Source organism: Ochlerotatus camptorhynchus, unplaced genomic scaffold (genome assembly GCF_037179485.1).
Source record: "Ochlerotatus camptorhynchus isolate MF236.1 unplaced genomic scaffold, CSIRO-AGI_Acam_v1.1 ptg000220l, whole genome shotgun sequence".
NCBI classification, from domain to species: Eukaryota; Metazoa; Arthropoda; class Insecta; order Diptera; family Culicidae; genus Ochlerotatus; species Ochlerotatus camptorhynchus.
Genome location: NW_027040710.1, coordinates 1,797,559 through 1,814,130, shown reverse-complemented (window position 1 = coordinate 1,814,130; position 16,572 = coordinate 1,797,559). Strand labels below are relative to the sequence as shown.

The 16,572-nt window shown below is 40.8% G+C and overlaps 1 protein-coding gene across 3 annotated transcripts in view; it reads left to right on the top strand.

The window, feature by feature from the left end:
• Positions 1–15,851, top strand: part of smog — a 309,749-nt gene extending 293,898 nt beyond the window's left edge. For 2 of the 3 annotated variants that reach the window (XM_065225016.1, XM_065225015.1), the window contains exons 11-12: positions 946–966; positions 15,106–15,851. In XM_065225016.1, the coding sequence (XP_065081088.1) occupies positions 946–966; positions 15,106–15,261 (177 nt within the window). In that variant the 3' untranslated portion in view covers positions 15,262–15,851. The remainder of the gene's footprint in view (positions 1–945; positions 967–15,105) is intronic. The other variant, XM_065225017.1, reaches the window with a different exon arrangement.
• The last annotated feature ends 721 nt before the right edge of the window (positions 15,852–16,572 follow it).

The following is a 16,572-nucleotide window of genomic DNA, read 5'->3' as shown; positions in this document are numbered from 1 at the left end:
AGAGTCGAAATCAATTTCTGCAGCATTCGAAATTTATGTTGTATACCTACTTACAGAAGTGCAATTTCATTTCGATCTTTTATACATAATCCACATCTATTGCGGTATACATTGATAAGCTCTTACACAAGTTTGAGCGTGTGTACGAAAAACTGCTGTTTCATCTGGTAGTTTCAGTTTTCCAATTTCATTTCCATTATCCGCGTTTTTGGTTCTTTCACCTTTCCGGGTGCTTTGCGATCATCACCCAGGGGATTTTTCAGTTGTAGTTTTGTTTTCTTCATCATCTTTGTTCCGCCGGGAGTGCGCGCACCAGTTGGATTGATTTATTTCCGCGCTGCTCCACTTTCACCAACTATTATTGATGTGTAAATAATTTATTCTCACTTCACTTCAGTAGTTGTTTGGAGTTTGTTTTTCTCCTTTTTTTTCAATTTTCCCATTCAACCAGAAACTGAACGGAACTGATTCCCGAGTACAATACTTATGGGTGATACTACTATGTTTCGGTTTCCTTCAGTTTCGCGTTGTTCGTCTCTCTCACTACCACTTCTACTTACTATATAATGCCACTACTAAAACGGTAAGCTTGTATTATTGCAGGTTCCAGTAGAGTTGTAAATTTGTAATTGAATTCCGCTACCAACGATAGAATTTGATCATAAATGGTTGTTTGTTTTTTCTTCTTTTCTCTTTCTATTTTCGATCACACTCACGATGCCTCTCATACCACACCAAAAAAACCAAATTAAAAAAAAATCAAACACCTACAAATTAACATCAAATCAAACAAAACAAAAACTTTGCACATGTCACATCCACCCACTAATCGAAAACATTGAATTAACAAAAAAAACAATACAAAACTACTAACGCCAACACCAACTCCAAAAACCCGAAACCAATATATGAAAACAATCAAACAAATACCGAATTCATCTTCAGAAAAAAGGAAGCAGAGAAAAGGTAATTTTGTCATGTTTCTCCCCTTAGTCCCTTAGAGTTTGTAATTAGATTTTTTTGGCGCTCGATACCCCAGCACCCGGCCCCGCCGTGGAAAGTTTTTTTCCCCCACTCAAGTAAACAGTACATCCTGAATCGAATCGAACCGAACCGAACCCATGCTCGTTCGATGGAACATGTTTCTGCTATTGTTGTAGCAGTTGTTAGCAGAAGCGGCAGCTTCCAAAGTATACATAGATTAGCTATAAATCAACAAACCACGCGGTTTAAGCTCGCATTCCGGATAAAGATCACAAACACACGAACCGGTCGCGATGAGCCCCCTATTAAAGCTCTAAACTTTAATTCGAGAACGTAGGCAGACGTGACGACGCTGAAGGTGCGTCGAGTGGCGTGGTGCTGATGATAAATCCTCATCTCTTCGTCTGTTCATCTGCTTCTCACGGCGGCGGAGTCTGCTTTCCGAGTACGGAGTGTGGAAGAAGGAAATACGACGGCAAAATCTACAATGGATTACAGGAGAGTCTACGAATTCGTGCAATGGACTCATCTATCCTTGGTTTACCTTTAGGAAAGGAATTCCTGGAACCTACGCGTTGAACGGTGTTACCATGATGAATCGATATGAAGGCGGTAGTTAGGGATGTCCGGTGTGATATTAACGTATTAGCCTGAACGCTGAGTGTACGATTGCCGAAAACTATGGAAAATGCATTTACTTCACTACGTGGTTTGCAAACCAACATCAAACAAGTAAAATAATTGTATACCTTATTACGTTGTTTTTTTCATTTGATTCCACTACTAATGTATCACTTTCACTAGTTCACTATTTACTTTCCTATCTCTTTCAAAAAACTATAACAGATAGGGGAAATTGCTCTAATGTTGGCCTATGGATCTAAGATTGAGCCCATCGCTAAAAATCTGCTATTTATCAATTGTATCTAGATGAAGGTGTCATTGGGACGGTACCAATGGATATTTTTGATCGCTATTGAAAATTTAATAGATTGCTGAATTTATGTATGGGCCCAAATTAGGGGCATTTAGGCCGACAATTACATCCATTTTCCCTAGTAGAAGAATTAAAAGGAAAAACAACGTAATAAGGTACATAAAAATAAATGTTTGTGGACTTTCAAAACATTGCACAATAAAAAATAAAGTTAGTTAACAGACTAAAAAATGTGAACAACAAGATATAACAACTCCAATGAAGCTAAATTACAAAAATGACCTGATTGATGGCACAATTCCCTGATAATTCCAGTATTTTTCAGGTAGTTGCCACGCTAAATGTTGTAGGGGAAACGCTGCTATAGTTGCGGTACGTTAGAAGCGTTAGGTTCCAATAGTTATACATGGAGACTCAATACACAACGATAGGAACCTAACACGTCTAACGTACCGCAACCAGGGCAACACAAAGTCACTTTCAATCGAAAATCATCAAGCGACGATGAAGCTGTCAACCGTCACTTTCAATTGAAAGTTATTCTGTCTTCTCTTCAAGCAGATCCACGTCAACATCAACAGAACCACTTTCGATCTGTTTTCATGCTGTTTGTTTTGGCTTGACTCGTGTTCATTTCTTCTTTCAAGGTCAAATGAACTTACTTTTGCATTGAAGCAAACCTGTTCGATCCAAATTCGTGCAGTTTTTATTACTTTTGTTGCTTGTTCACTCGGCTCATTTAAGTGTATGCATATAGATCTGTGCACGTGGATGTTGGTGGTTTGTTTATCCATCAATATGAGTATTTTTTTAATCGGGGTGACGTCTAGAGATCAAAAATTTATATGCGACGCCATTTTGAAATCCAAGATGGTTTAAGAAAAAAATGTCAAATGCTGTCGAATACTTACCAATAAAGGTATGTTGGGAGTCGGGATGATGTCTAGAGGATGAAAATCGATATCATTTTGAAATTGAAGATGGCGGCTTCCGATTTACCAAAAAGTGGAAATACAGTCAAATACACATCAATATTGGTATTTTTGTAATCGGTATGAAGTCTAATTGATATGCGACGCCATTTCGAAATCCATGATGGTGCCTTCCGATTTCAGATTAAGTGAGAAATACTGTCAAATAGCCATCAATATAGGTATTATTGGAATCGGGATGGCGCACGCTATGTCTGAAGGCACTTTTTTTGCAACATTCATGTACCTCAGATTTTCCTTGACAGGATGTTAGTATTGATCCTAACAATCAAATCTGTGATAGTTTTAAAATATTTCATCTTGGGTTTTTTGAGAAAAAGTGTTTTGAAGTTTACAAAGCCGATTATGAAGGTGTATATGGACTATTGCGAATTGAACAAATGCAGTTAAACAAGATTCAAATGATGATTGAATTAATCTAAATGGCATTAAATAGAACTCTAACTCTGACTCTCAAGTAAGATCCGTATTGATTATGTCGACTTTGACCAAAATCTATTAATAATTGTTGCCAGAACAACTTCTTTATTAATTTCTCTTCCCTCATTCGAGTGTTTTTGTTTTTATTGGAGGTATCGTGTAGAAAATCTGGAAAAATTAAAAAAAAAACTTCATGAAGAAAATAGAGCGTTTTCTTGTTGTATTTGCCACCAAAACATCCCAAGGGGTGGACAATTGGCTTGGATTAAAAAATATAGATATGTTTGACTCAATGGCGAGATCGAAAATAATTTCTGGCAACCATGACGAATTGGTTTGAAAATCGTCTAACCAATAATACAGGAATGAAACTCACATGAGGTTAGCTATTTTCGCCCAGTGAGTTTAGGTAGTCCTAGCCTTGAATTACTACAGAATTGCTAGAGCTTCATTGCAATTCCCATATTTTGAATAAGAAAACATTTAGGAAGGTTCAGCGACTTTCCAGGAAATTCTGTGAACTATAGGGAACTGTAGTGAATTTTAGGAAAGTTCGGCAAACTATAAATAAGTTCCTCCAAAGAAGCAGAGAAATTCAACAACTTTCAGAGAAGTTCATTGAACTTCAGGAAAGACTTCAGGAAAATTCTTCAAACTTTAAAGGTGTGCTTCGCTCTCCAGATCTGCCAACTTCAGGGACATTTTGTGAGCTTCAGGGGAGTGCAATGCCCTCCTGCTAAGTTCTACGAACTTGAAGAGAGTTCTGTGAACTATAGCAACATTATATGAATTTCAATAATGTTCTGCAAACAGTTCTTTAAACGCGAGGAAATTTTTGCAACCTTTAGGATGATTTGTGAACCACAGGAAAATTTAATAACATTAGGAAAGTACCTACTATGAATTTTAAAAAACGTCTGAGAATTTCACGAAAAAAAAACAAGAACATCAAAGAGCATCATGAAAGTTAGAAGAATTTCATCGAAGTTCAACGAAATCAAGGAAAAACATATGAACAGGGATTTGAATTTGAATGTAACTTCTATAAGCTGCCTCATCGGGTCGTTGGTGGAACAACTCCCACTCCATGTCTTAGAAAACAGGTATAATATTGAGAATTTGTTGCAATATCTCTTTCTCTTTTACGAAATGTGATCGAGGGCATTAGCAGGGTGAAAGGGCGTAAAAATGAGAGTTACGCATGTTACATTGCCGTTTACCGGTATAAAAAGGGAGCAGTTTATGAAAATTGAGGTTCATAAACATCCAGAAGACCAAACTCGACAGTCAAAGTTGTGTGGGTGTGTACATATTTGTTAGAAAAAACACCACAGAAAAAAAAGAAATTCATAAAAAATTTCGGACGCAGGTTTCAGGATTCAGACTTCAGAATCTCTCAAAATTGGCAGATGAAAGTAACCATCACTTTGTTGCCAAAAGCATTAGTTAGTTAGCAGGCAAAAAACTAGTCTCGGTTAGTTTTTCAAACGTCGCAGGAAGACCAATGCGTTTAAATTTGAAACAGTCTGGAAAAAATCTAAGATTTCTCACGAAGATTTACTCAGCTTTAAGAAAGATCTTAATCTGAGTGTTAATAAGGTCAGTATGTAACAGTTATCTTTATAACTTTATATTTTACATGACTTTAAACTATACTTTAGTTATATTACAGACGCTAAAATTGGCTAAATGTCAAACTATCCAGCCCGGCCTCAAATCAGCTATGAGTAAAGACAACGCGGCCAAGAATGATCCCAATAACGCAATATGGTGGCTGCCGCAAATGCGACTCAGCATACGCAATTTGGATTCGCTGGTCGCCATTGTAGGTGCTTGATAAACGCCATTGCCTGATAATTGAGCAGTTTTTGAAGGATGAAATTTTAGTCATCAGCTAATGAAAAACAACACATCGCTGATTTTTCGATATGTTGTGTAAAAAAGCCTAAATTTTTAAGGAAAAATATAAAAACACTTTGCACCCTCTATCTACAAACCGTGAAAACCATAATAAACGAATACAATCAATGTTTTCAAATATAAAATCCTGATTTTTTGCTATAAATATTTTTGTACTTTTAATTACCTTTCATTTGATATTTTGATCTTTAAAATTGGCCCAGTTGTTCAAAAGCTATAATTTAAAAAAAAGTCATTTTTGAAAAAAATAAAAAAAAACGCTTTTTGGACTACCCTAACGTTGAAATAGTCACCCTAATGACAAAAAAAATTACGATAAGGATCAAAACTACCATTTCCTACCAAATTCTGAGAACCAATATATCGTTTTGCAATGGAATGGCTAAATAATAGTAAATTTAGAGACTAAACCATTGCTTGATTATTTTATTAATTTAAACATTCTGAGATCATGACATTGCTACGATATCTGACAGTACCGAAGAGGGAATCTTACTGTATCATTGAAACTTAGAGTTTTGACAACTTTAATCTCCTTTTGAATCATTTTCAGCTGAATTTGTTTCGATCCGTAACAGTTTTGTATCATCAATAGTCCGTATACGCCTTTGTAAACGACTAAGTATTCTTCAAAACACTTTTTCTCTAAAAACCCAAGATGAAATATTTTAAAACTATCACAGATTTGATTGTAAGGATCAATGCTAACATCTTGTGAAGAAAAATATGAGGTACATGAATGTTGCAATAAAAGTGCCTTCAGACATAGCGTGTGGCGTCTAGAGGCCGGAAATCGATATCCGACGCCATTTTGAAATCCAGAAGAAGTGTCAAATAGCCTACAAATGGCATTGAATATCGATTCTCAGCATCTACGCGTCGTCCTCGTTCCGAAAATACCCAGATCTTAGGGTGATTATCACTTTTTGCGAAACCCGATGGCCGCCATATTGGATTCCAAAATGGCAGCGTATATCGATTTTCGGCATTCACACGTTGTCCCTGTTCTGAAAATAACCATATTGTAGGGTATTTGACACTTTTTCTGGTACTCTATGGCCGCCATATTGGAGTCCAACATAGCATCGGATATCGATTTTCGGCAGCCACGCGTTGTCTCCGTTCCGAAAATACCCATATCTTAGAGTATTTGACACGTTTTATGAAACTTGATGGCGTCGAATATCGATTGTCGGCACCCCGTTCCGAAAATACCCATATTGTAGGATAGTTGATACATTCTGAATCCTGATGGCCGCCATATTGTTCCACAATAAAATACATGGTCATTCAACGGTTTACTGCGTCAGAGAAAATACGAGATAAGCGCCGGCGTAGCATCTCTCGTGTCAGGTTGAAATCGAACACTGAAAAAACTCGATTGACCACACACGTTGAAGGCCGTCTATAGCACCGTTCATGCTATAGTTAGTGCGATGCTGAGGCAATCTTAACATAGCGTTATTTCGCAGCGCTCGGGATCCGCGATGAGCAGGGCCCGCGAAGTGTCTCTCCGAGTACGTAGAAGCTCCAGATCAATCAGTTGACATCGACTTTCATAGCTGGGTAGACGAAAAGGGTTTCTCCAGGGCAGCTTCCTCAGAGCAAATCGAAGAAATCGACGCTGAACGGACTCAACTCTTTCAGCACCATTGTTATAGCTTGGGTTCCATACTGCAGAACAATATTCCAGGGTGGACCGCACCAGGGAACAGTATAGCGATTTGAGACAATATATATCGGAAAAATTCTATGCAATCCTGAAAATTAATTCCAAAGATCTTGACGCCTTCTCGATAATGAACGAGATGTGTTGCTTATACGTTAACCGGGAATCCAAAATAACTCCCAGGTCTTTTACGTGGTTGACACGGCTGATAGTTGTTTCCTGAAGTACATAATTGAACATGATCGGTTCCTTCTTGCGAGAGAAGGTGATAACTGAACACTTCGCGGGGTGACCTCCATTCGGTTCAAGTTGCACCAGTTAGCAAACGCTTCGAGCTGGCAATGGAGGAAGTGACAGTCATCGATAGAACGGATCCGGATATAGATTTTAAGATCATCTGCATACGATAGACGAGAGCCTTCGAGGACCAGATTCACGTCGTTAAAGTACAACAGGAAAATCAACGGGCCTAGGTGACTTCCTTGAGGTATCCCTAACGTGGCTGGGTAAGTAGCAGACTGACATTCACCAACGGTTACCATCAGCTAGCGATCACTGAGATAAGAGCGAAACCATCGCAGGAGGTTGTCATTTGCTCCGAGTCTATCTAACTTAGCAATCGCAATTGCATGGTTCAGTTTATCGAATGCAGCCGACAAGTCGGTGTAAATTACGTCTGTTTGAGCCCGTTCTGTCATGCTTTCCGTGACATACGATGTCAGACAAAGTAGATTAGTGGTAGTAGAACGACTGGAAACGAAGCCTTGTTGATCACTACTTAGATACTGCATACAATGAGAGAGCAGGGGCTCCATGATGACTAACTCGAATAACTTCGAAACTGAGCTCAACGATGTGATTCCACGGTAATTACGTCCCGTTTGTTTCCCTTTTTGTGAACAGGAAACATATGTGCAAATTTCCATCAAGATGGAAATATACCACTCGAGATGGACATGCGGAATAGATGCTGCAACGGTGTCAGTAAGCTGGCGATATGCATCTTCAGAAATACTGATGGGACACCATCGGGTCCTGGGTTGAAGGACGACTTAAGTTGTTGTACGGCAGTGGAAATCATCTCGACGTCGATGTCAATTGCACCCAACGCTTGACCGGAGAGTGGTACATTACTAGCTTCTAGGGTAACGTGGTCGTCGGTTATTATCTCATCAGAGAATACGCTGGCAAACTTGTCTGAAAACAAGCGACAGATCTCCTGAGAGGTGGAAGGAACTTCTCCGTTGAACATCATTGACGATGGTAGGCCAGACTCTTTGCACTACTCGTTAACGTAATCCAGAAGGACTTCGGGTGTGACTTGAGTTTACTCTGAATCCCACGTTGATATCACGAATAGCATCGATGCACAGAACAGAAGGAGAAGTGCAAACAAATCGGTGAATCAAAAAGTGTTCGTTTTTCTGCTCAACAAGCGATGTGTTGTGGTAGCGTTCCACACGGGCTTTCTATGTGCACTCACACTATTATAGCATGCTGCCTATCTCAACTGCAGGCAGAAGATGCCTTCTACCGCTAGGTGCGCTAGTGTTCGCAAATGACAAGTGGAGCCACTTTCTGATCCAAAGTTCCACTCCTGTGATCGATGGCTAACTCGCTTGAACTCATGATTGAGCCTAACGTAATGATATTTCAGCGACAGCGTACGATACTTGGTGAGTTTCTTTAGTGCCACTCGCTTGGTCGATTTCAACTTTCGCAATTGGCTCGTCTGCCAAGGAAGGTTTGACCCTTTTCGGTGAACTCTCTTTGGAACGTGTCTGTCAATGACATACGCCAAGACATGTGAAAAAGTTTGCGCAACGGTTTCAACGTTATCAGACAACCAATCAGACAACCAAAGGAGGATGATGAGGAACTTGCTTTAGTAGTGGAGAAGGTGCCGTGGAGATAACTGGAGCAGTGTTCTGAGCTCTAACGAAACAGAGGTCTAAGCTTCGATTGTTCTCGTTAACTACGTCATTGATTTGAGATAGCGTTGCTGCATTATAGGGGAATTTACGTATTCTCGGCAACCTAAGCAGCGACCTTCTTTCTATAGCCTTTTTCTCTATGGAACGCACACATATGCAGTATTGGTTTGTTTACAATCTTTTGCTGCCATCTGCTCTAACAATTTCAGTCGAAAGAATTGTCAAAAACTGTTTTGAAACGCTTTTACAAAGCTCCAATCTTCTCTAGTGAGAGCGAGTATTGTCGGCAACCAGTTTTTCTTCGGCAACCGTCCCATTTGAACTGCATGTAAATCTGCTGTTCTATTATCGGCAACTCGAAATCAGCTACAAATTGTAGTGCGTGTGTTTCATTTCAAGAAAACCCTGCTAGATTGCTTTTTCTCAGTGGTAAAAATATAATCAAATTGAAGCTGAAAGCATAAAGAATCGTTTGCATGCATTCAGCGAAGCGTTTTTCGTAAGAAAATCCAGTGAAAATAGTGTTTCAATTTGGGTTGCCGAAAATAGTCTGTCATGCCGAAGCCGTCATTTCCCCTAGCTATCGAGAAGGCTAACTGATCCTGTAAGAAATACAAAGCGTACAGGGTCTGGATAAAGAAAGCCACTGTGAGATGGTTTCCACGAAACACCAGCTAGATTGAAGTCACCCACAACAATTACCTCATCAACTGGAGTTGCAGTTTCCATTCCTCAAGTCCTCAATTCTAAAAAAAAATACATTTTACGTTACAGCCGGTTGCAAGTACTACCATTACATATCTCGGAAGGAACATATACAATATATATTTAAAAAAACCAACCTAACCATGGATGTACCAATAAGACATTTGTTTTGCGTGTTTCTGCAGCAGGTTGATATGATTCTAAACATCAATGATCGATGTATTTCGGCTCAAAACTGCACAACAACAGTTAAGAATGGACCACACCAGAAAACACTACAGTGATTTCAGGCAGTATGTAGCCCCAAATTAGGGCAAATATTTAAAAGCTGTGCGATGGGATTTACATCAGCTCAAAATAAAGTATTTTAAAGAAATGCTAACATCTAACAGAAACATCTCCGATGATTGTTCGTAAAGGATGTATTCGATAAAAATGGCACACACATAAACAAGTGTAACTTGTTAACTATTACACCAAATCACTTGAAATTTTGAATGAAGATTGTTTAGTCCATAATGTACTTATCAAGCTCTGAGAGGTTCTTTCTAACAAGTAATAGTCATGAGAACATCATGCTGTCTAAAAAAATGTATACAGTCTCAAATTTGAAATCACCAGATATGAAGCGTCTGGTTTCTTGACTATCCAATAACCTATTTTTGTTTTCCAAATAATATATTAATAGAAATTACCTACCTGAGTACCTGATGGACGACGACTCGTTGAATTCAAATCTGCGCCGAACGAAGTAACCGTCTCCATTGGTCCCGGTCCTGAGCCAATCGCTTCCAGTCGCCTTGGACGTTCAAGAACTGCACAAAGCCAACGCGTGCGTGGCCTACCCCGAAACCGACGTCCTCTTCCGGGTTCCCTGCTGAATATTGACTTCGCTTGACGCTCTTCCGGCATTCGTGCCACATGCCCAGCCCACTGTAGCCTGCCGTGTTTTATAAGCTTCACAATATCCATGCCGTTATATTCTTGGTACAACATTTTCCAGTTTACCGCCGAGTATTGTTCGCAGCACTTTACGCTCGAAGACACCGAAAGCCCTCCGATCGGCCTCTTTCAATGCCCACGATTCGTGGCCATAAAGGGCTACCGGCAGAATCAACGTCTTGTACAGCGCGAATTTCGTTTTCGTACGCAAGCTGCGGGACTTCAGCTGGCTACGCAACCCGTAGAAAGCCCTGTTCGCAGCTGCAATATGCCTTTTCACCTCTCGGGTAACATCATTATCGCACGTCACTAAAGTACCAAGATAAACAAATTCGTCCACAACTTCAAATTTTTCGCCATCTAGCACCACTTCACTACCAACACCACTATTGCTCCCACGCTTTCTACCGGCGACCATGTACTTCGTTTTGATAGAATTTATCGCCTCTTCCACTGCTCTACGGTCGATTCCGATGATGTCGATATCGTCTGCAAAACCAAGGAGCATGTGCGACTTTGTGATGATGGTACCGTTCCTCTGCACGCCAGCTCTCCTAATCGCTCCTTCGAGGGCGATGTTGAAAAGCCAGTTCGAAAGAGCATCTCCCTGCTTCAACCCATCTAAGGTCACGAACGAGGCCGAAATCTCGTCTGCAACCCGTACACATGATTTCGAACCATCCAGCGTTGCACGAATCAGCCTAATTAGTTTCGTCGGAAAACCGTTTTCTTGCATTATCTGCCATAGCTCGTTTCTCTTTACTGAATCGTACGCTGCCTTGAAATCTTGACGCAGGGTAAACATTTGATCTGTCGTTGATCGACCCTCACGAAAACCAGCCTAGTATTCGCCGACGAAGGATTCCTCAAGGGGTCTCAATCTGTTGAACAGAACACGTGATAATATTTTGTTCACCGAATTCAGAAGCGTGATTCCTCTGTAATTGGCGCACTCCAGTCTGTGTCTCTTTTTGTAGAGGGGACAAACGAGACCATCCAACCAACTAGCGGGCAATTCTTCCTCCTCCCATATCTTGAGCAGTACACGGTGGATCATCTGGTGCAGCTGCTCACTTCCGTGTTTGAGAAGTTCGGCCGGCAGCTCGTCCTTCCCCGCAGCCTTACTGTTTTTCAGCTCTCGTATCGCCTTTTTCACCTCTTCTAGCGTTGGTAGTTCCACAGCTTGACCATCGTCGTCGATGTGTGTTCTGTTTGTAGATGCTCTCTCGTTCTCTCCGTTCAGCAACGTCTCGAAGTACGCCTTCCACCTGGCAGCCACCATCGTTTTATCTGTCAGCAGATTACCTTCACGGTCATAGCACATGGCGGGAGACGGCGCTGTCTTACTCCTCACGCCATTGACAGTTGCGTAAAAGCTTCGCATATCATTCTGCTCCATACTTTCTTGCACATCTGCAATAACGCGTTTCTTCGTACTGCCTTTTTCTCCTGCGATGGGTTCGTTTCTCGGCTGACCTTGATACCCTGTACCGCGCTCTGTTCTGACGGGTACCAGACACCAACATCCGGCTTCTGGCGACGTTCTTCTCCTCTGTCAAACCACCCGTTCCGGGGGCGCCTCTCGTGCTGTTGTGCTCACCGCTCCGTGGACAGCTTCCCACAGATTGTTGAGATTCTCGTTCACGTTGATTTCCGCTATCCGCTCATTCAGCTTCTGGTGGTACTCTGCAGCAACACCATCTACTGTCAAACGCTGGATGTTGAAACGCATCGATCTCCGGTTTCTCGAACTCGTAACGGTCGATAGACGCGCTCGAATTTTCGCGACAACGAGGTAGTGACCCGAGTCGATATTAGGACCCCTGAAGGTCCTGACATCTACGACATCCGGGAAATGCCGACCAGGGTTGCTTCCACTCACTTGCTATAAAAAAATATTTTTCGGAATTATGCAATCATTAGATGTTATAATGATATGTTGTACTTGTAAGTAACAAGAAGAGGGTGTAAAGTATGTTTTTGACTCATAAAACCTGTCAATTCCACTTTCAAAGCGTCACAATCAGCGATCTTATGATTCGCGAGCGTTCACTCAGAGTGAGCGCTCACGAGTCGTAAAATCGCTGATTGTGACGCACTGCAAGCAATATTGACAAATTTTATGTGTCAAACTTATACTTCATGGCCTCTTCTTGTAACTTACAAGTACTAACTAGCATTATACTATTTCATGATTTCATAATTCCGAAAAACATTTTTTTATAGCAAATGAGTAGAAGTAACCCTGATGCCGACCATCCACCAACACGTGGTCGATCTGGGAGCAAGTTTCGCCATTAGGGTGCCTCCAGATGTGCATTCGGATATCTTTGCGTGCAAAGTGGGTGCTACTGATGGCCATATCACGAGCTTCAGGCCATTATCATTCGTTGCAGAGTGAAGGCTCTCTGTTCCAATGATTGGGCGAAAGAATTCCTCTCTTCCGACCTGCGCGTTTGCATCTCCGATGACAATCTTCCCGTCGTGTTTAGGGCACTCATCATAGGTTTTATCCAGGCTTTCAAAAAACGCGTCCTTCACGTCATCGGATTTATCGTTAGTCGGTGCGTAGATGTTGATCAGGCTGTAATTGAAGAATTTGCCACGAATCCTCAAAACGCAGATGCGCTCGCTAACCGGTTTCCACCGCATAACCCGCTTCATCTGTTTCCCAATCACTACGAAACCAACTACTCAATCGCCACCGCTGTAGTAGATATGGTATTTGAACGATCTACCGCCCTGAATTCACGTTCTCCAGATCTAAGCCACCGTACTTCTTGAATAGCAGTCACACTCACATTCACCTTTTGCAGTTCACGGGCCAGAATGCCCACTCATTTAACGTTCTGACATTCCAAGAACCGAGTGTCCATTCGTTGTCCTTATTTCGATGCCGTTTGGTCAGTTGCCGAAGATTCCGTTCGTTTTTTCTTCTTCTTACTTCATTTTTCTGAGTACTTTTATAATTCAGTATGCTACAGTACCAGGGTCGCGATACCTACATCGTGTTGATGGGGCTGCCATCTTGGATTTAGCTGACACAATACAGCATTTCTTTTTCAGCCGCTGGATGCCAGACAGACGCTGTTTGAGCCGCACCTCCTGGTGGACAGACGCTCGGGTTATTGTGTAGATGGGGCTGCCATCTTGGATTTAGCTAACACAATACAGCATTTCTTTTTCAGCCGTTGGATCCCAGACAGACGCTGTTCGAGCCGCACCTCCTGGTGGACAGACGCTCGACGGTTAAAAATTACACTTCAAAATTTCGGCTCATTTTGACTTAAAAAATCTAAACCCTTCAAAACATATGGAAAATCAACCCCTTTCCGTCAAACAAAAGCAGTATTTTAAAGAAGTATAAATTAACTAATTGAATTTTATTTTTGCTAATGTAGCTCGTATTTGCATCATGAAATAATACAATCTTCTCTAAAAATTTAAAGTCATTTGGTATAATAGTTAAAAAGTAAGTTTGTTTTTGTTTTTGTCTTTTTTCATTTAGAACCACCCTTAGTCTGCCACTTTTCTTTCTACTATGAAATCCCGTTCGGAAACCCACTCCTACTCTCTGGGTATGCCCAATTATATGCTTCACCTGTAACGTCAGCATAATTAGAACTCTCAAACGTCGTTTGAGAGGATATCCTCGTTACACTTAATACGCACCAACAAACTCAACAGGAGCACACAGTTTGATATTCTGCCTTCGAAAGCACTGCCGGAAAACGTGATCTTAATTGATAAACCGAACAAAACCGCGGTTGAGTGCTTCACACATTACCCATCCGACATACATTCACACTACTCTTGTACACGGATATGAAAAGGACGAGAAAGCCCATGTTCGAAGAAGCGTAACAAGGGTCTAGATAATGCACCATCCGTCGTAACTCTCGCTGCATGTAATAGGTCGACCGGTGCCACTCGAGTCTACATCCGGAACTACATATATCTAGGAACTACGCCGGCCGCCTTCAGGAGCAACAAGAAGAACATGACAGAGAGAGATGGGGATTAATTAAAGCTGGGGATTAATTAAAGCAATCGCAAGCAGGCACATTCTGGCCATCCACGCAATAAGCTCTGAAACGTATTATGGTTTGCAAATGAACGCTTCGTATGATGGCTGGCACGGAAACAGCGCGTCTAACTTGCTACATGAATACATAGCGCTTTGCTTCTTTTCATTTAGGCCTTTCGTTACTGGGTAATGCTTGTTGTTGTATGGTAGTGGTAGCGGATTATTAGCGAAATTTTACCAAGATTGATGGTTACGCAATTTATTGGAAGCTTGTGTGAGAATTTCAGTAGACTACTATAATAAATCATAAATCAAAATCATTTCCACTCAATAAATCCAATAAGTGCCTGAATTGGATTAACAATTGAATCCTTCATTATACTACCACTCAACAAGCCCCAGTCTTATAGTTTCGCCTCGCTATTCACAACGTTAAATCGCAGATCGCAAGTGTAAATAATTGTACAGAAAAGCCATTTAAAACAAATCAAAAAAATAAAGCTCTTATAGTGCAACTCAAAAGTCTTATGTAACTATTCAACACTAACGAAACCATTCTCCTGCAAACCCCTCAGGCACTAAGCGCCAAACATCGCAACAATCGTCCAGCGGTCAGCGAAGTGGAAGTGACCGAAGCAGAACCGTCCCGCACACCGGAGGACTCGGTGTGCAGCGTGGAGGGCCCAACCGAAACCGGGCCCGAGATTTCGGGCATCTCCAGCTCGAAATAGCCATCAACCACCACCACCACCACCTGTAGTGGCAGCAATCACCACCAGCAACAGCATAATCATCGCAATAATCATTCTCATCATCAGCTAAAACAGCAGTCGCAAAAGTCACGCTACCGAGAGTACAATTTTTAAATGCAAAAGATAAGCAACAAATAATAGAAAGCAGACATTTTTAGAAGCATTCGTTTATTGGACGCTTGCCAGAGCTGCCCCGCCCGGCGTGGAACGGAAACCGTAGGTTAATCGAGCCATGTTTTCAGGTGGTACGTGGCGCTCTGTGGTATGTTATTATACGGATATTATTATTATTATTATTATTATTGTTATTACCGGGAAAAAAGCTATTTACCATCATCGATGACAGTTTTTGAAACACTGACAGTTTTGTAATTTGTACGACATTTGCGCAGACTCAAAATATCACGACATCTTGACAGGTAACGTTACAGCTTCAGCGGTGGGCGTGGAAGGGTTTTGGATGGGTTGTACCTCCTGTGCATCAACTACCAATGCTTTGGTTGGTTCAATTTACTAGGACACTTTTATCAATTTTACACATATTGGGATAAACTACATACACCCAAACATGAAAAGGCGATTTTTGGAAAATTAAAGTCAAATACAAGAGCAAATTTTCATTATGTCGTAAGTAACATTCGCACCAATCCGAGAAAAATAAAGTTTTGTTTTGATGACCGAAAAGTTATTCCTATTTTCAATTAAACTCGTATAATCTCATAGTGATAGCAATTTTTAACATATATAGCAGGGTTCTAATCATACAAATGCAAATCGCTAGCTTTCATGTTAAAAAATACTGGTTTTTAAGTCAAAAGTTATTATACGTCGTTTGGTGGCCCCTATTGTTACTTAAGTCAAAGTGTATTTACCAGGATATTCGGGAGAATTATCAATTACGTCTCCTTACGTGCAGCCCATTCATCATTTTAGGACCACCGAAATCATCTTAACAACAAACAGTTCGATTTATTCACTTTAATTATGAGAAAGCGAAACGACGAAAGTACACTTTTCACGGGTCTCTCAGCGCTGTTACTTAAGTATCTCCATAGAAATCGGGTGACTTAAGTAACATTGAAAACTATTTTGATCGGAAGGTGATTACGTCAAAAAGCAATTTGACTGGTAAATAAATTTAAAAATGGGATGTGATCCTATATTCGGACAGTATATAGTGTAATAGCAGGAGCATCGTTTGACACTGATAGCTCGACTTTGTTTACCTTTGTTACTTTCGACGTAATGAAATTTTGCTCTTGAATTTGCATGAAAGTTTGTAAGTATCTG